The sequence below is a fragment of the Cryptomeria japonica genome, chromosome 3 (genome assembly GCF_030272615.1).
Source record: "Cryptomeria japonica chromosome 3, Sugi_1.0, whole genome shotgun sequence".
NCBI classification, from domain to species: domain Eukaryota; kingdom Viridiplantae; phylum Streptophyta; class Pinopsida; order Cupressales; family Cupressaceae; genus Cryptomeria; species Cryptomeria japonica.
Window position 1 is genome coordinate 230,465,384 of NC_081407.1, and position 20,729 is coordinate 230,486,112.

At 36.3% G+C, this 20,729-nt stretch overlaps 2 protein-coding genes across 2 annotated transcripts; both read right to left on the reverse strand.

Moving 5' to 3' along the window:
- Positions 1-16,800: 16,800 nt before the first annotated feature.
- LOC131045907 (probable disease resistance protein RXW24L) lies at positions 16,801-19,196 on the reverse strand. Its single transcript, XM_059217269.1, has 3 exons — positions 18,888-19,196; positions 17,531-18,652; positions 16,801-16,857 (listed from the first exon to the last, which is right to left on the reverse strand). The coding sequence occupies exons 1-3, from the start codon at positions 19,194-19,196 to the stop codon at positions 16,801-16,803; spliced, it is 1,488 nt and encodes a 495-aa protein (XP_059073252.1).
- Positions 19,197-19,246: 50 nt separating this feature from the next.
- Positions 19,247-20,469, reverse strand: LOC131045906 (disease resistance protein Roq1-like). The gene is made up of 2 exons (XM_059217270.1): positions 19,901-20,469; positions 19,247-19,841 (listed from the first exon to the last, which is right to left on the reverse strand). Exons 1-2 carry the CDS (start codon positions 20,467-20,469, stop codon positions 19,247-19,249), a joined length of 1,164 nt encoding a protein of 387 aa, XP_059073253.1.
- Between the last annotated feature and the right edge of the window lie 260 nt (positions 20,470-20,729).

Here is a 20,729-nt window from a genome sequence, read left to right on the forward strand (position 1 = left end):
TATGCTTTAGTGTAGACTTTGAGGAAGTGGAGACACTATCTCCTCCCTAAGGAATTTGTAGTCTATACGAACAACACATGAAATGGGTGAAGTACATGCATGGCTACACATTCACCATTAAACACAAGAAAGGGCAGTTAAACTGGGTAGCTGATGCATTAAGTAGGAGACTTTTGACAGTCCAAGAAATTCAATTGAGGAGCATAGTTGTTGACAGTTTTAGAGACTTGTACCCGAAGGATGAAGACTTCTTAAATGCCTACAAGGTGTGTAAGGAGTATCAAAATCACTTCCATAGTGAGTATTCTGATTTTACTTTGCAAATGGACTATTGTTTAAAGGTGGGCAACTTTGTGTGCCTAGAGGCTCAATGAGAGAAAATATCATACAAGAGAAGCATAATGGTAGCCTTAGTGGGCATTTTGGGGTCAATAAGACTCAAGAGTTGGTTCAGAGGTATTATTATTGGCCAAGGATGAATCAAGATGTGAAAAAGTATGTGGAGACTCACATAGTTTGCCAAAAGGCCAAAGGTACTTCTACAAATGCCGATTTATACCAACCTCTTCCCATACCAAATAGACCTTGGGAATGCATTAGTATGGACTTTGTAGTAGATTTACCAAGGAAAAAGCAGGGATATGACAACATTTATGTCATTGTGGACAAATTTAGCAAAATGGCTCACTTTGTGCCCTACAAGACTACTCATGATGCATGCCAAATAGCTCAATTGTTCTTCAAAGAGGTAGTGAGGATACATGGTTTACCCATGAGAATTGTTTCAGATAGGGACTCAAAGTTCATGAGTCATTTTTGGAAGACACTTTGGCAAAAGCTTTGCACCAACCTCTCTTTTGGATCAGCCTACCATCCTCAAACAGATGGGCAGACCGAAGTGGTGAATAGAAGCTTGGGAAACTTATTAAGGTGCCTTACTAAGGAATATGGTCAGACATGGGATCAAGTACTCTCACAAGTTGAATATGCATATAATGACACCATGAAGAGGACTACCAGCCAGAGCCCTTTTGAAGTGGTCTATGGTCTGCACCCAAGAGGTATTTTGGAGTTGACAGACTTAGGAAGTGTAGCAGCAAGAAGTGGATATGCAGAATACTTTTCTCAATCAATGAAGGAGGTCCATGAATCAGTCAAGCAAGCATTGAAGGAGAACACAAGCAAACTCAACAAAAAAGTTGATGAAAGAAGGAAGAACCTACAATTTCAAGTGGGAGATCTTGTCATGGTGCACCTAAACAAAGAAAGGCTACAACAAGGAGTACCTAACAATTTTCAAATGAGAAGGATAGGTCCATGTACCATTCTATCCAGGTATGGAGAAAATGCATACAAGGTGGATCTACCTAGTGACATAGGATTGTCACCGGTTTTCAACATAGGAGACTTAGTTACCTACAAAGGACCAATTCAAGGTTCAGATTATAGTCACTCAGAGGTATCAGATGATGTGAACAACCTTTAGTTACTGGCCAAACCAAATCCAAAGGCTGAGAAGGTGCTGAGTTCAAGGATTGCCAAGAAGACAAGGCATCAAGCCTATTGGGAGCACCTAATCAAATGGTAGGGTATGGATGATGTTAAAGCTACATTGGTTCTTTAGATAGAGTTTAAGAAGCAATGCATTGATTAGAATCTGATTCCCAAGGAGGTGACACGATCTTCTTTTGTTTGGGAGAATGGTGCAGGAGCACCTAGGACTTAGGCTATCTAGTTTTTTCAATTTTGGCTTGTACTGACCCTAGCCAAGTCAGTTAGTGAATAAGGACTCCAAGAGGGTCCAATAGTTAGTTTTTTGAGTCAATGTAGGCCTAGGTTGAGTTCATTCTTCTTTGGTTTGCATTTTGTGTAAATAGTGGGTTTGAGTAGGTAGTTGACCTTCTTGATGGTCAAAAGTGTCAAAACTTGGTATAGGCATTAGGGAGGGTTAATTTACTCATATAAATGTTTGAAAATTCATGTGTGATGACTTAGAATAGGTCTTATAGGTTGAGAAGACCAAAAAGTGAAAAAGTGCAAAGTTGCAAAAAGTTGTCATGACAACTTTTGTTTTGAATTGGTTAGTGATGGAGTTAGGGATTGTCCAACACCATAAGATGACTCCACATGTGGGAAAAGATATAAGTACCCTCTCTTGCATGGTTACCAAGGTGGGAGAATGTACTTTGTAAGTTCAACAATCTGAAACTACTCATTTTCAGACTAGTTGGCAGCATTTTGGCTTGTTTTTACTCATTTTGTAAATGAAAATGGATTGAATCCAATGATAGAGAAATAGATTGAGTTTATTTAGTGTTTTACAGTGTTTTAGGTTCCATTTCAAGCTTTTTAGATAGGTTTCATTAGTTTTTTCTTGCTTTGGTTTGCAAATAGCAAGTTTTGGCTTGTATATAGCAGTTTTATGCAAAATGGTTGCCCCATGATTTCCACACGTGCTACCATCATGGATTGTTGGGAAATGAAGGGAAACCACCTGTAAAGTGTACATATTTAGTGGTAGGTGCTGGAGATGAGTTTCAATATGACTGTCACCTTGTTCTAGGTGAGTCCAGGAGCAACCCGGCTAGAGGAAACAAGGTGAAATTGAAGTGCATAGTGTAGGGGTGAGTGCCAAATCACCATCTAAGTTTTTGGAGCGGTACATTAAGTTTGGATAGAGTTGGAAATTCAAGGAGAATCCTTGAAAAAGTCATTTGATTCCCAAACACCAACTTGACCAGTCACTGGCAGCTAGAAGGCCTAGAAACCCTTGAAAACCCTCATTTTGGGGTTAGCATATTGTATGGTGGAGTAAGGAGCCAAAACCACAAAAATAACTTGAGGTTAGGTGGAAAATTGAATAAAATCCAAACTTGTTAGGGGGTCTTTTGGACCGTTACCTATCAAGCCCTAGAAAACCGGTTTCTGGAGGCCTAATAGGGCTAATTCCTTGTAGCCCTTTTCTAGGAAAAATATTGAAATCGACAAGAAACCTAATGGTTGCAAACCTCAAATGGACCCTAAATGCATTCAAAACATGTTAGAAGACACCTCCACACCTCTTCATCAACTCATGACATTAGGAGGTCAAATTGACAAATTGAAGCCAAGACAACCATAATGAGCACATGGGAAGCATTGTAAATTGGTAGGGTTCCTAGCTAAAACACTTGAAGAAAACACCTTGGAATGGTCAAGAATCAAGTCCTAGAGGAGACTGAGAAGGAATTGGAGGTATAGAGAGCAACTAGGCCTGGTGAGTTGGTGGAATTGAGCAACACCAATCAGGTGAAGTGTTGAGCAAACTAGGTGTACCCCATCAATCCACCATTTTCTTATAGGGAATTAGTTTATCATACTTTGTCTGATATTCACCATTGATTTGATTGATGACTAATTGAGAGTCTCCATAGACTCTTAAGTCCGTGATTCTCCATTCCACAGCCATTTTGATTCTTGTGACCAGGGCTTTATATTCAGCGATGTTGGTGCATGGAAACATCAGTCTATAAGAGTGTGGAATTGTGTGTCCTTTAAGAGTGATGAAAAAGATGTCGGTTCCCAATCCATGTTAGGTATAGGAGTAGTCAAAGTACAGGGTCCATTGCTTGGGTGTGACAGTAAGGACATCCATGTCGAGCAATTCCACTTGCATTGGTTGTTTATCTAGTAGTGGTTCTTCAGCTAGTTGTTCTGCAATTACTTGTCCTTTGATAGCCCAATGCTCTGTGTTTTGGATATCAAACTCACTGAGAATCATGACCCATTTAGCCAATCATCCTGTAAGATCTTCTTTTCTAAGTAAATACTTGAGAGGATTAATTTTTGCTACTAGCTTGATTGTGTGAGCTAGCATGTAGTGGCAAAACTTTTGAGAGGTAAATACCACAACTAAACAAGCCTTCTCAATGAATGTGTAATTCATCTCATATCCATTTAATGTCCCACTGATGTAATATATAGCTCTTTCCTTGCCTTCTTGATCTTCTTGTGCTAGTAATGCCCCCAATGATACTTATGTTGTTGATATGTAGAGAATGAGCGGCTTCCCTACTATTGGTGGTACCAGAACTGGTGGATTCATTAGATATTGCTTGAGTTGATAGAATGATTCTGCACACTTGGCTTCCCATCTAAAAGGTATGTTCTTATGGAGCAGATGATTGAATGGTAGACTTTTATCTGCTAGTTGGGTTGTGAATCACCTGATAGATTGCAACAGTCCCTATAGAGATCGGAGTTGGCTAATGTTTCAGGGAGATGGCATCTCCATGACGGCCTATACCTTCGCTGGATCTACTTCAATACCCTTTGCTGACACAATGTAGTCTAATAATTTGCCTAATGTGACCTCGAAGACACACTTCTTAGGGTTTAGTCTGACCTTGAACTATTCCAATCTTTAAAATATTTTATCTAATATGCCCAGATGTTCCGCTTTGGTGAATGACTTAGCCAGTAAATCATCCACATAGTCCTCCATGAAGGTATGCATCATATCATGGAAAATTGTTGTCATGGCTCTTCAATAAGTTTCTCCTGTATTCTTCAAGCCAAAAGGCATGACATTCCAACAATACGTTCCCCATGGACAGGTGAACGTATTTTTATCTTGATCCTCTGGTGCAATTTTGACTTGATTGTAGCCAGAGAAATAGTCCATTAATGATAACATTGCATGGCTTGCTGTTAGATCTACAATAATGTCGATGCTTGGAAAAGGAAAGTCATCCTTTGGACATGCTTTGTTAACATCTCTAAAATTTGTGCATATTCTGATGCTTCTGTCAGGTTTTGAAATGGGTACAATGTTTGAAATCCATTCAGCATAGTCTAGAGGTCGAATGAATCCGACGTCTAATAACTTCTTTAGTTAAACTTTGACCATTAATGCCAAATGTGGATTCATCTTTCTTAATTTCTTCTTGTCTGGCTTAGCTCCTGGAGCAATAGCTAAATGATGCATGATCAGGTTTGGATCTATTCTGGGCATATCAACATAGGACCAAGCAAAATTAATTTGCCTTTCTTCAAAGAATTTGATAAAATCAGGTTGCTCTTCTTTTGTCAGTGATTCAGCTAGGTGTATTGCTTTGACTGTTGTTTCTGCACCGATGTTTACTGATTGAGTGGGTTCAATCAATATGGGTGACCTCTCTTGATAGTGTTCAAGAAGAGTGTCAAGTCTCTCATCCTTAGGTACCTCAAAAAGGTTTTCACTCGCAAATGCATCCTTTATTTTTACTTTTTTGTGATTTAATACTGCCATTGATTGGTTTTTAGTATTAGATCCTTTGTTTCTTTCATTTTTGTGACTGAGAGACTTGGCACTCCCTTGATTGCAGACATCGTTATTTTGTTCATTGGTAGAGAACGTTTTTGGGTTAACTATACATAGATATCGGACAATGGATTCATCATCTGGGAAAATTGGGATATCATGGGGTTCAGGTTCATCCCACTCTATGAGATCAAGAAATACAAGCGGTAAGGAGTCATTTGGTGGGTTGAGATCAGTTGCGGTAAGTTTCATGGTTGAGGTAGCATTATAGTTGTTTGGGATGCTGGTTAGGTCAATGATATTGTCAAGGTCTTCGATGGTATTATCTTCGATGTAGCCTTGTTCATATTGTCGTTGCTCATTCTCGCTAGCTTCGTAGATATGTTGTGGTCCAAATTCAACTGGTCGAGATTTTGAGCCTTGTCCTTCCTGAGAAAGGGATGTGTAGGAGTGATGGTATCCACCTCAATGTCTTCAGTGATATCTGAGCAACTATCCCATTCATATTCATTGGAGTTTGTTTCAGAGTCACTGTCTTAGGTTCGTTCACTGTAATTGAGAGGTATGTTCTATGGAGAGAAAAGATCATTGATGATTGACACTAGTTTGGTAGCTTTCTTTGATTCAGAGTCAGAACCTGCCTGTACTCTTTGTATTTTCTCATACACTGTTTCTCTTTTGTGAGTGACAATTTCTTCTGGTGATGATTCTGCCTTGGTTTTGATCAAGTTCCTGCACATGATGCACTTTTTTATAAGAAGCTTCTTCCCTTTGAATGGCTATCTCTTCTTGTCATCTCTCTTTGTCTTGATGTTCTTGTTTGGTACTTGTTGCACATATCCTAGTCCTATCTTATCTATTGCAAATTGTGAAGGAGGTTGTATGGGTTCTGTAATGCCTTCTTGATGCTCACTGATAGGTCCTTTTCCATTGTATCTCATCTACTGCATGATCCAGAATCCATTTCCATATTGTTTTGTTGGTACAACTGCGTCTAGGGTAGCAACTCTAGCTTCTTCTTCATCCTTGTATAGCCAACTAAGGATGTCTTTCTTCTGATTCAATAGCCAGTGTACCTAACTAGATAAATTTACCATCATACTTGGTGATGGACTGTGCTACTTGTTGTGTTGATGTAGAAGGTTGCCCATAAGATTTTGGTGATGTTGGCAATTTTGATCTATACAAAGGTTCAAAAGAATACTCCCCCATGCCTTGGTCCTTGATTTTCATTTTTTGCTTGAAGTCTATAGATAAAGACTAAAGTTCTTCTTGATGATTGGGTATCGAGGAAGCTTGGGATTCCCTGTTGTGTGGAACTAGGTTGTCTTGAGCTACCCCCATAGCATTGCAATACTAAAAAGGGTTATTGTCTGCTGATATAGAAATTTCTTGCCTGTTGTATGGGAACTTGATGCATCTCATGTATCCAAGGTCGACCCAACAAAATATTGTATGTTAATTCTATGTCCAAGACTTGGCACATAGTGTCCTTTTGTATGGGTCCTACCTGAATAGGCAGTATTACTATTGCTTTAGATGACCTTTCTTCGTCATCATATGCTTTGATGGTGATTTTTTTGTTTGGATCAATAGACTTCTCAGAGAAGCCTAATGCACAGATAAGCTTTAAAGTACAAATATTTAGATCAGCTCCTCCATCTATTAACATTCTTTTCACTCGATGTTTATAGACTAAGAATTCAATATGGAGTGAGGAGTTATGTGGATGATTCAAGGAAACATCATCGTGGTCAGAAAAAGATAGGTTATGTCATCTTGTCATATGAGCCACCATGGCTTGGAATCGATTAATATCTAGATATTTAGGAACGTTTGTCTCGACAAGTGCTTGCTCCAAGACATCTTTGTGTTTTGGAGATAGCTTGAGTAACTCAAGTATAGATATCTGAGCAGGAATTCTCTACAGTTGATCAACTAGATTATATTGAGTCTTGGGGAGAGTTGTTGGTGTTGATGTGTTCCCTCTCAAGACATATTTTTGAGCTTTGGTAATCACATTGATCGACTCATGTTCTTGTTTGTCCTTGATTTTAATGAAATTCACGTGGTTGTCATCTGTCAATATGTGATTGATGGTGTTATTGTACAGGTGATTTATATGAGCTCCACCGGTATCATTTGATGATGAAGCTCCTCCCTTGTTGTAATTTGGAAGAGGACTTTAAAGGCGTCATGGTCACCATTTGTTTTGAGACCATCAACTGTTAAATCACCTCTATCGATCATATATGCTGATTGATGTTCTTAAGCCTCATGCAATCATTTGTTTGGTGTCCTTTGTTTCAATGAAAATCACAGAAATGTGAGTCATTCCACCAAGGTGGTTTAACCTGGGGTTCAAAGTTGTTTATGGCTGGTAATGTGATAATTTTGTTTGCCAGGAGTTCTCAAAATGCTGATTCTAAGGTTTTCCCTAAGGGTGTATAGGTGTGTCTATTCAGGAAAGTGTTGGTGTTACCTCTCTGGTTTGTTTTATTCCCTTGGTTAGCATTGTTGCCTTGGTTATTGTTGTTGGTGTTTAAAATTTAAGGTTCTTGATTGGTATTTTGTGGATAAGTGTTAGTGCTTTGATTAACACGCTTTTGAATTTTGTAAGATTGTGGATTACTTGATAAAGCTAATACTGGTTAGTTGGACTTCATAACATTAGTATCAACTCCTCCATCATTAACGACATTTTTGTTTCTTGTCCAAAATCTAGATTTGTCTAAAGTGTTGTTATTGTTTGGACTATTGAAGGGGTGAATGTTGGATGAATTAGTTCCTTCCTTAAAGAACTTCAATGTTCCTTTCTTGATGCAGGCTTCCTCTAGTTGGATTCCATTTTCTATCAATTTGGAAAAAGATGGGATGCATTGGAGATTGAGTTGATAACTCATCTCATTGTTTAGATTATCAATAAAAATCTCTATCTTTTCCTTTTCAGGTACATCTCGAGGATATCTTGAAACCATGTGTCTCCAACGCTGAAGAAACACCATGAATGTCTCATTGTTTTTTGTTTGGTATTACATACATCCAACATGGTGATTGCATGTTGAATATTATAGGAGTATTGTGTGATAAACTGGTTTACCAACTCATCAAATGATCTGATGGGAGGTGTAAGTTTAGACAACCACTCCATTGTTTGCCCTCCCAAACTTCTTGGGAATAGCCTCATCAAGTAAGTGTCATCGTGAGAAAACTCTAGGCTTATGGTACAAAATTCTTGAACATGATCGCAAGGATCACTTTTACCATCGTACTTTTTATACTTTGGTATATCTGAATTTGGGGGAAAAGGTACCATGTTCAATCTCCTATCAAAGGGATAAGAACAAATCTCATCCAAGGAGTATCACACTGTGGTTCCTTGTTGCATATCCTGCATTTATCTTTACAACATTTGGATTTATTGTGTAAGAGCGACCATGGGCGCATTTGTACGTTGAGGGAGAGCCTCCTCCCTTTCATTAATATTGTCCCAATTTTGGGCATGGTTGTGTTCAGGGGTGGTGTTTTGCTCAGATATGATTTCCGGATCAGGTGTTTCTTCTTCTCTTTTTGGGTCTTGATAGGTGTAATTTCTTGACCTTGTTCTTAAAATTCTTTCATCTACATTCATTAAATTTTCGGTATTGAAATATTCTGGAAGTCTAACTCCTTTCCTAGTTAGCATGAGTAGATATTTTTCTTTGTTTGCTTCGATAAGTCTTTCCATGAGCCTTTGGAATGATGGGTTTTCTTGGCACTCTTGGAGAAGTTCCTCAGTGATTTCTGTATCGCCCAAATTAGCAAATTCAACAAAAGGGTTGGATAATCTACAAACCATACTTGATTCTGGTTGTGATTCTCTTTGTTTGTTTCTCTGAGATTGAGTGACAGTGGGCATTTAATAAATTTCTATCAGAGTTCCTGATGGTGTTTGGTGATTTAAGTGGATAGAATATGTTCTTCAATAAAAACTTTTTGTTACAAAGTGGGTTTCTTCTTCTTCCTCTCTCTCAGGGGTTGGTGGTTCAGGTCGAGCTTCGTTATAAGTGATACAGATTTGTGGGAATAAAGAGGAGGTGATTATTCTTCCATAATTTAAGCATTGACTGAATGTTGCTTTCTGAATATAAGTTCTGCTTCTTAAAGGTTCTTTGTTAAACTCGTTTGATTTACATTGAATATACAATCGCAGGTGACGCAGAAATGCACAATGTGATTTAAAGAGTTGGCGATTAATATATAGAAACTTATTCGTCTTTGCAAGTGTCTTAGAACTAGGTTGTCTCTTCTTCAACTTAGTTTTGTGATGAAGACTTATTCTTCTCAAAATATGAGGAGTGGTCATACACGAATGATCAATGGTTTCCTTTGATGTTGGATTGTGATATTTTGTTTGAAAACTCAAGCTTACTTTATGAAGTAGAGGTTTAGTTAGATTCGCCTCCATGACAAAGTGTGTCAAATGATATAGATAAAGTCTCCCAATATGGAAACTTGATTTGACGACTTAAGGATTAAACTAGGTATGTTGTTTGTGATAGGATCCATTAGATGGTGGACCTTTGATCAATGTGATGGTATTGCCTGATTTTGGTTGGATGAAGTCGTATCTTGAGATAGTTCAAGATTTGAAAATTTTGTTCTAAGGATGCTTATTTGATTTTGGAATCGTTTTCTCTAATAATCGGGTTCGGATTTTGACTGGTGGTTTTGACAGAGGACCAAAAAGGGTACTCACAACTGGTGATAAAATTTTCTAAAAAGGTCTGATCAACTCTCTGTTTTCCTAGATTTTGAATATGCACTAAGACAGAGTTTGGATGCACTAACGAATGGTCTAGATGTGCTAAGGAAAGATCTCTATGTGCTAAGCTGCCTCTTCTACGCACTGAATGAGATTTGTTTGAAATTGTTTTGACTAGAAAGGTTATGCACTAATATGTCCCTGAAAAGCACTAGTGTTTGAGGTAAAAGTGCTAAGATATGCATCTTATGTGCTAAGCTGATGTTTAAATGCACTAATATGGTATCACAAAGCGCTAATGAAAGTTTACTTAGTCTGAAACTGGTTATGCGGTAATGTGAAGGCTGAGAGTGCTATAATTTAGTTGTAATGCACTACAGAAAGGTTGGTACGTGCTAGGAAGTTGCTCGTATGCGCTAAGATGCCTCAATTTCTTAGATTCTGCCATTCTTTTGGATTTTTAACACGTGTGTTTTTGATGGATGACTTTCTAAAAAATAAATTACAAACACGACATGAAAGATATAACAAATTTTGCCTATGCTAGACAAGTAGTGTATGTTCTGTGAGGATGTGTTCAAATCCCCAATGTTTTCATTGGTTTAGATAACAAGTAAGACAAATCAATCAGACTCTTTATTCAAGGGTCATCAACAACATTATAGCCCACTAGTCTCGATACTAGAGGGCACTCATTTTTTTGCTTTTTTCTAGAAATTAACTCAAAGTGAATTGCTTCACAGTTGAGTAGTTATCTTGGGAGATATATGGTGAGTAATCTTGGGGGTGGATTCTTCCCCACCCTTGCACTATGATGTTGAAAATGTCTGGATACTGACTCGGCTCAGTTTCTAGTGCTGAGGTTCGTAATCAGGCTTTCATTCGGCCTTCAGTGATAAAATCCCTCGGGAGGCTTCCCAACCTTTAGAACAAAGGCTTTACATATCTTAAAGATACCGGGGAAGGCTAATCATTGAAAATCATTGAAGGGAACTTTCGTTAGCCTCCACATTTTATTATAGTGGGTTGGAAAACTTGGCGTTAAAGTCATTTCCCACTTAGGTCATTCCCCTCTCACCGACCATTTAAATGGCACTCTAAGAGAAACTCTGGAAGGCAGGCTTGCAAAATGATGTAAATGCTTGAAGTAAAGAAAGCTTAAGAGTGGTTTGGCTTTTTGGTCACAAAGTTAAGGGGAGAGCATATACCTTCCACTTTCGAGACAAAGAACACACATGTTCTTTTTATCCTTCAAAGCAATGATTTGCTAGCCTCTACTTGGAGATTTTGCTCCAAAAAGCATGGTGTTGTTTTTAACTTTGTATAGAAATTATTTTCTATCTAAAACTTGGAAATCCTGGTCAACAAAAGAAATTGCAATTTTTGGTCAACAAAAGTAAAGTCGATAAGTGAAAATTTTCCCTTTTCCTTGCACAAAAATAAATATGAGGTTCTTTTACTTTTGCAACAAATTAAAATGAATCCTTTTAGGCATCAAAGGAAGGTGAAGTTCATTTTACCTTTGCAAACTGAAAAGTAAATTTTTTTTGTTCTTTTTAAACCCAAATTGAAGTGTTTTCCCTAACTTGCAAGAATAAGAAGGTTTTCTTTGTTGTTCTTTTCATCCAATAATGAAATTCTTTTTAAAACCTATAGGAAGATTTGGTAAATTTTAAGCCCAAAAGACAAATGTGTGCGGGAAATGTGGGGTAAGGAAACACAAAAGTCTGATTCCAAAGGGTCCACACACCAATGGGACTCTTGGTGCAAGTTATGAGGTCTATATTGAATAGCTCAACTTCCCAAGGGGTGTTCCATTGTTCTCTATCTCATAGGATCCCTCAAGTCGCTATCTTTGCTCTCAGATCACTAAGCAAAGTGACTTAGGAATGACAACTCCAAGAATGAGTGATGTTTGATTAATTTAGCATAAATGCATTCCTAGATATGTATGATAATGAATCTATGATAATTTAAACTAGCATAAAAGATGATGATAATATAAAGGATTAGTAAACTTATCCTAGCATGATACACCAGTCTAACATGGATATGCTATGATATTTCAAATTACTTCTAGAATGCTATTAAGATTATTTTTATCAAAGAGAGGTTAAATGCTTAGTAAAATGACTATAGAATAGATGCATGAAACTTGGATTCACTAGTAAAATGACTATAAGTTAGATTCACAAAGATTTCTATATGATTAGCAAAATATCTATAAATTGGATACACAAAGAATTCTATATCGAAATGAGAGAAAGAGAGCTCTATTTATAGCGAAAATAGAGTAATGGAGGGTCAAGATTGAGCAATCTTAACAAGGGCCAGGATTGAAATTTAATCAATCCATGTTCACAATTCTCACCAATGAAATGGTGGCAATTGTCAACAAGAGGTTCCTTGAGAGGGGATGTAAGAAGCATTAAATTCTTGAGAAGACATGAAGGTTACCTTAGGAGGTAAGGTTAAGGTTAGGCTAGGGTCATCCATTGGATAAAGCTTTTATCCAAGGGGTAAACTCTTGTGCAAAGGTTAAAGGGATAACCAAGGGTAAAATCATGAGTTCTTGATGAGACCCCTGAAGGTTGAGTTAGCCAAAAAGTCTCTAACCATGCCAAAAGGGTTAGTTAACCATTAATGGTTTGGAAGACTTTGGAGACAAATTTGTAAGAGTCCTTCCAAATTTGGGGGAACTCAACAAGTTAGGTTTTTGAAGACATAAAGGCTTTAATGCTTTTAGAAGACTTTCCTCCAAATTTGAGATGTGACATCCTCAAATTTAGGGAAAGGGGATGATTGAAGGGTTTAGGCTAATTGATTAGGATTAGATGGGTTCTAGAAGAATGCTTTAGGAGGCAAGTGGGAGATGTAGGATTTTGCAAGTGGATGGAGGTGAATTTTAATTAAAATAAATTACTTTATTTCAACAAAAATAGATGCAACTTGCATAAATACAAGTGGGGGATTTAAATAAATAAATTAAATTTATTTACTTGCAAGGATCAATTTAATTAAATGCAAATTTAATTAAAAGGGGAGAAAGGGGAATTAATTAAATAAAGTAATTTATTTAATTAAAGGGTAGAAAAGGCTTAGGCGAACTTAATTAAATAAATTGAGAAATGCATTTAATTAAATAGATGAATGAGGTTAAAATGAATTTTAAATATTCACTTATGAAAGTGGTTAGATTTATACGTCTACACCATGCATAGAAAAAGAAGATAGTTTGGAAAAGAAAATTATTCTCCCTATGATTTCTACAATCGGCACCCATCCCGGAAGGTAACTTTCCACATACACAAGTCTATCTAGCTTTGTTCATATCAATCAAGAATACAAATTCATGTAGAAGACAATCTTTTATTTAATAGAGATAACAACATCACTTTCCTATTACTTTTGATTATAAGATCAAACAATCTTTCATGGATAAACAACTATACATGTTTGATAATAGACAATCTTTCATGGATAAACAACCATACATATTTGATAATAATCAATCTTTGATTACTAAACTGAAAAGTAAATCAAACTAAGTTTTTAAGAAAGAAGATGTAGCGCATGTATGAATCCTTACATATGGTTGGAATATAATGAGTACACATTCTTAGAAATAACTTAATGCAACCTAACATGCATTTCCTACAAATTTCAGCACCTACCATGCATGTTTAATAGTTACTATATCAAATGTATCTCATGATGTATTTTCTTATATGGGTATTAAAAAGAAAGATTCAAACAATTTCATTCTAACATGGATTGTATAAATCTAACTCTATTCTAATCTACTTCATAATCTTTGAACTAATTCATAACACACTTATCTTTCATTTCTAAATACATAACAACCAATGAATCAAATTAGAGCCTACCTCCTTTTATCTTTATACCAACTTTGGATTGACTTGATTCCTTGCCCAAATCTCCCTGCTTCTCTCCTTCTAGACTCTTCAATAACCTTCTTATTGCTCTACTCTTCTCTATCTGTTGCTTCTTCTAACAATACTATTCTCCGCCTTTACTATTCCTGCATCTCTTTTCTTCTTTATTCTTTCTTCTCTAATATTTCTTCTCTTGTCGTTCTTGTCATTCCTCTCTATTTAGCCTACACTTGTATTTATCATTTTCTCAGCCTATGTTGGCTGCTAATCTTTTGGCTTTTACTTAGTCATCTCTATGCCACAATTATTAGTCATTAAGTACTTTTAGTTCTAAATGGTTTAGAACTCCTATCACAGATAGTCCACATGTCAACTAAGCTCTGCAAATATCATTTTAAACATTAATAGACTGCTCACCTCTACTCCACATCGAATGGTCTTCTTTGACTTATACTAATGCTTACCTAACAACAAGTGTTAATAAAAGAGAGAGAAGATATGGATAGAAAGAGATAGAGAGGAATGAGGGGGTGATGGAGAGAGATGGAGATATGGAGAAAGATAGAAAGAGTTAATAAAAGAGAGAGGAGATAAGGATACACAGATAGAGAAAGGAGGTGGGTATAACTATATAGAGATAGAAGGAGCAAGAGTAAGGGAGAGAAATGTGTCATAGACAAGCAACTAAGAGAGAGGTATAAAGAGAGGGAGAGAGATGGAGAGGGGTAAATTTAGAGAAATAGAGATATAAATACAGATAGGGAGGGAGAAATGGTGTGTGTGTGTGTGTGTGTGTGTGTGTGTGTGTGAGGGAGAAAAATGGAGAAATAAAAATAGATAGATGGAGAGGGAGGGAGAGAGATGAGAGATATAAAAAGAGGGAGTGATAGCAAGAGAGGGAGAGATAGAGATAAAAATAGTTACTATTTTTTCTTTACATATAATACTAATTAAAATTTAAAATATATTATATGTTTAGGAATTTTTATATTTATTATTAAAAAGTGTATTAACTTTAATAAAAAAATCTATTTAAACTATATTTATTATTACATGTTATATAAAATTATACAATATTAATAATAAATATTATGTAAATTATATATTTCATAGATGATATTAATGAAATATAAACAAAACATATAATTAATATTTTATACAATAAAATATGTAATATAAATATAATTATAATATTATTTTGAAAATGAATTTAGTAATTTAAATTGTATAAAGATAATACATAATAATAATATAATTTATTGTGAATTCATATATCTAGTCGATATATTGTACAACACAACTCTAGTATATATGAATAATCAACATTAAAGTTTATCAAATCTAACATAATTTTGTTTTTCATCTAATTTTAAATCTATTAAGAATTTAATGTGCATTTACTTGTTCATTTCAAATTAGGGTAGGATTACATTATTATCTATCTCTTTTCTATCCTCCCACCCTAAGATATCTCATCATCAAGGTACATGTTAGGGCTTGTTCCTTGACTAACGTGTGCACTTTAATATTGGGTTATGTCATGTTCCTTTCCATTCATTTTGTATGACATATCTATTTTTGATACACGTAAATTTTTTATTTGATGGATATGAGTGTCTTCTCTCTAGAGATTTTATTTTACCGTGGATTATCTTTTTCATCCTTAATTGAGATGGTTAATGTCTACCTCTATATGTTAGATATGTCTATGCATTTTATCTATACCTTCCATGATGTTCTATAATTTATAAAAATCATGAGTAGACCTTAAGCAAGGATGTATTATGTAATTCACTTTATGACATTAGCATGTTTCGTGGTGACACATCATTTATATGCCATCATAATCCTATCTCCACATATTCATTTACTTTGAATGCATTACAATTATCTCTACATGATGATGAGCATTAGTAATGATCATTCCTTCATATCTCATGTTCAATCTATGATACTTATTCTTCACATAGCTCTTCCCCATATTATTGTAAATTACATGTTTATTATCATTTATTAGCTTCTCATATCTCATTCAATGTTGTTCTAATCACTTATTATGCATGTTGCACAATGGCATTATAAACCTTGACATAAAACTCTTAACTTTTGGGATTATGAGGGGATTATAAATGCAACTTTCATGTGAAACCATCATTACTTGTTAATTCTTAACACAAGGATCATAACATCTTATAGATGAGTGAGTCTAGATTATACCAAGATAAGATCTTTATAACAATTTTATTTATCTTATTTTTTCTACATCTCCTTTACAAATATAGCCAATAATTTTTACATAATCTTATATCCCTAACTCACATAAGCTTAGTACAAACTTAGAAATGACCTCTCGTGATTCATCATTTGATCCAAGTTTTCCTATTAATATGGCTCTATGTGTGTTACCTTTGTCTTTGCACACCTTGTGTCTTGGGTTACTTTGGCATAATGGATACCGTTTAATCCTTGGTTCTTAATGGAAGAATTTTGAGCTAGAGTAGTGTGCTCCTATATCGAATAGAAAAGCAATCTTGTGAATGATATAAAATTCTGTATTAATTTTTTTTTAAAATGATTGTTCCATTAATAAGCTGAAAACAAGAACATTATCATTACAAAAAAATGTTATTTGTATTTGTTTGATACAATATTATTTTCAAACCTTTCAACCATAATAAATATTTTGAAAAACAAAAACAAGAACTTAAAACTATTTTATAAATTTTAATAATTATAATAGATTTAATTAAGAAATATAAATTAAATATTTCAACTTTAAAATATTAGATTATTTTTTAAAGTTTTTTAAGTAAATATCAGAACGTGAAAAATCTGAGTTGTCCAAGATTCATTAATGAAACGTACTGGTGAACGTGGATTCATGCTAGCGTTTTATTCAGTGCTAGCTGTGGTTGGCAGAGATAGTACTCTGTCAACTGTCAAAACATAAAACGAGTACAGCCATAAACGGAAAGCCAAAAATATAAATGACGGGGATGGAAAACACTCAAAATGCTGAGCGGAAAAAACGACCGACGTAAAAAATAAAATCTGACAGTCAAAATTATTTCATTGGTCTTGCAATGTCTATCGGGAAGCGTGGATCGTTGATGTCGAATTTGAGGTCGCCCTTCTCAAATAAAGAACGCCTTCGGCGTAATAAAAATCATCTAAATAATGTAATTTAAATAAGAAAAAAATTTTACTTACAAATAATATGGCCTTCATTAAAGTTAATTTTATACCTTTCTATGGTTTCTGTTGCTGTTAATCTGCATTGTTCTTGGATTATTATAATAATTATTGTAATTTAAATAAGAAAAAGATTTTACTTACAAACAATATGGTCTTCATTAAAGTTAATTTTATAACTTTCTATGGTTGCTGTTGCTGTTAATCTGCATTGTTCTTGGATTATTATAATAATAAAAATAAATTTAAAAACAAAATCTAATCCAACTCTGATTCAGATTCAGATTCAGATTCAGATTCAGATTCATATGCATATTCCAATTCAGATTCAGATTCCTATGCTCTAATAGTTACGCGGGAATTAATGACTTTGATTTTTTTACAATATTTTCCGCCTTTCTTTAATGCCTCTCTTACTTCACCTTTCCGTGAACTAGTGAAATCAAACACCTTCAGTCTTTTCAACCGCTCCAATCCCTCTCCCACTTTCTTCACATTCCAACAATGTTGTAGACGAAACTCCTCAAGACATGCCATCGCCCCCTCCTCCAATTTTAGGAACTCCTCTAAATTTATGAAAAATTGAATTGTAAAGAAGCGGAGGTGTGGAAACCCTCCTGACTTTCCAAACGCCTTTGGCAATTCTCTGCACAAATAATCCCCATCCAACACCAACCTCACTAGATTGGGCATTCTTTGCAACGCCGGGTAATCAATACAGAGACAACCTCTTAATTCCAATTCCCTCAAATTTGCCAAATCACATATCCAACCTGGCACTACGAAGCTGTATAATTGAAGACTTTCCAGATCTCTCATTGTTCTCATTTTCTCTGAAAACAGCGCACTCGCATTCATCATATTCCAGATATTTAGACGGCTCATCTTGATCAGCTGCACAAGAACCCCTTCTTCTATCCTCTCCATCTCCATCTCATTCTCATGGTGAAGTTCTAAAAGTAATTCCTGAAGCTGAGTCATCTTGGCCAGATCCTCTAACCTCATGAATTCGTCCTCTTTTATGGAGAGCTTCAAGTGTCCTGTTCGGAGTGCTCTCCAAGAGTTCATATCTGATACACCCTTCGGCATGCGATAAACATTCTCGCATTCTAAATGCTGAAGAATTTTAAGCTTACTTATCCATACTGGTATGTACTTACAATCATAGGGCATTACAAGAAACAAAAGACTTTTCAGATATCTCACACACTCCGGTACCTTATATACCCTTGTATCCCTTAAATTCAGGACCTTCAGAAGTACAATCTTTCCAACAGATGCAGGCAATGTTGAGATCCGTGTGGAGCTCAAATCCAGAACGCGCAGTCCTCTCATTGCGGTAAACAAGTTTTCTGGAATGGTTTCAATCTCCCAATTCTGAGACATTGAGAGTGTACGGAGATAAGCAGGACGGCAATGTGAGAGGGCATTATCATTTGTATCTTTCTTGGCTAGTAAAATCCGACACCAGCCAGAGGCACCACTTGTATGTGTAGAGGCTTCTTCAAGATAAAAAACACATTTATTTTCTCTCGATATCTAGATGGCCAAATCATGCAACAGATCATGAATTTTGCAATATCTGTTTAACCTTTCATAAGCCTGATCTTCGCATAGTTGAAGCAGACACAGCTGGTCGAGTTGATCTAACCAATCCCACGCCGTATCCCACTGCTCGTCTCCTGCTCCTGCTGGGACGAATCCCTCTCCTCTCCATAGATATACCAGAATTTCAGGGTCTATCTCCGCATCCTCAGGGAAGAAAGAAAGATACAAAACAAGGTTTAAGATGTGGTGGCAAGGAATCGTAACTCAATTTTAATATATCCATGACAGGGTCATGGTTCCCAATGGGAATAACTGCCCTTTCAAGCTGACGGCGCTTGGACTCCCATTTTCTAAGATCTGTGGTGTTGGCGAGAGATGATGCTGTCGTTTTGATAGCCAGTGGCAAATTTCCACATTGCTTTACAATCTTACGACCCACCTCTTCCAAGTGCGAAGGCACTCTGTTTTCTCCATGAGCCGGAAATGCGTAGACACAGAACAGATTCCAACTGTCTTCCTCTGACAAATTTTCCATCGCATAAATATGAGCATTTGAATTCCGAGCAACCTCCTTATTTCTTGTGGTCACCACAACTTTGCAATTTTTATCAGCTGGCAGACCAAGTTTATAGAAGAGATTATCTTCTGTTGATAACGTCCACGACTCCACAGATCATCTAGCACAATAAGAGATTTTTTCCTTTGGAGACGGTCATGAATTAATTCAGCCACTGTCTCTTGAGATATGGCACTATCCACAACTTCACTTTTTAAACCTATGCGGAAGGCTATATCATGTTGCAAATTCTTGACTGCATATGATTTGGAAATAGAAAGCCAAATAGAATTGTCAAACCTGGATTTTACGGCATTGTAGACATTTTGGAGAAGAAATGTCTTCCCCGAGCCGCCCATACCAACGACGGCTATAACCTGAGCTTCTGGGTCTTCCAACATGCCTACCACGTGTTCAACATTGGAATGCATGCCCACTGGATGTGAATCTCTTGGCAGAAGGCTAGATTTCTTGTACACCTCCGCTGATCTACTTGTTGACGCTTCTGCGTCTGCATTATGAACTCTCTGATGTTTTGCAACTTCCACATATCTTTGGAAGCCCTTCTTTCCAACACTTTCTTGCACAGCCAAGGCAATCTTTGTACGCAGCTCCTCGACATTACTGGAAAAAGCGTTGAAAATCAATATGGATGCGATATTTAGAAAAATAAATTAAATGACTGAATCATAATGGATTGAAAGCAAACAACGGAAACGAAATAAACTAAGCCATATTCATTAGATGTGCTGAATTCGTAGCCAGAGATCAGTGAAGAAGAGCGGAGAGCTTGTTTCCCGTCATTAAGCGTCTCCTTGCTGAATCTCCCCTTTCTTTCATGTTCAGCGAATGCAGTTGCATAAACAGAGTGTTGACCTTCAGGGTAGCGAAGATCAGAAGGCTTCACATCACAAATTACAGGAATAAACAGAGCCTTGGTTTTCAACACGTCAACCAGCTCATTTAGACACCAAAGGGACTCCGCATATCCTGGTGAGAAGATGGCTATTTGCACAGAGGAAGAGTATATGGCATTTTTAATTGCAGGCTCAATTGAATCTTTCAATTGTAATTCTTGATCATCAAGAAATGTCCAAAATCCCATTTCTTCCAGTGATTCATAAAGTGCAAAAGCCACAGTAGCTTTCGTGTCAGGGCCTCGGTGGTTAATGAATGCATCATATGATACAGTGAATGTTTTCCTTTCAAATTCACTGAAAGAACGCTCTTGAGAGGAGGAGGTAGACGCCATGAAGTCGAGTGCTCAAAATGGATGGAAAATATAATTCAGAGAGGAGTCTGGATTGGATTAGATAAAACTACAGAAAGTTTGAAAGTTTTAAAGCAGGAGTGATGCGTGAGGAGCACGCCATATATTCTCTGTCACACTCTTTCCCACTGCATTTCCTAGTAGTAGGACAAAATGGCTTTCACGTTATCTAACTTTTAACCAGTTTTCGTCGAGTTCAAACTATAGGCAGTTTAGTGTAATTATACTGATTGGGTAAATTT

Excerpts from the sequence above, each read along its gene's own strand:
- LOC131045906 (XM_059217270.1), bottom strand. The coding sequence starts at position 20,469 with ATGGCGTCTACCTCCTCCTCTCAAGAGCGTTCTTTCAGTGAATTTGAA. Across the intron at positions 19,842-19,900 it reads TTTCAATCCATTATGATTCA|TAATGTCGAGGAGCTGCGTA; the intron begins GTCATTTAATTT and ends CGCTTTTTCCAG.
- LOC131045907 (XM_059217269.1), bottom strand. The coding sequence starts at position 19,196 with ATGGAAAATTTGTCAGAGGAAGACAGTTGGAATCTGTTCTGTGTCTAC. Across the intron at positions 18,653-18,887 it reads CACATCTTAAACCTTGTTTT|ATATCGAGAGAAAATAAATG; the intron begins GTATCTTTCTTT and ends TTGGCCATCTAG. Across the intron at positions 16,858-17,530 it reads CTAGTTCACGGAAAGGTGAA|TTGACAGAGTACTATCTCTG; the intron begins GTAAGAGAGGCA and ends ATGTTTTGACAG.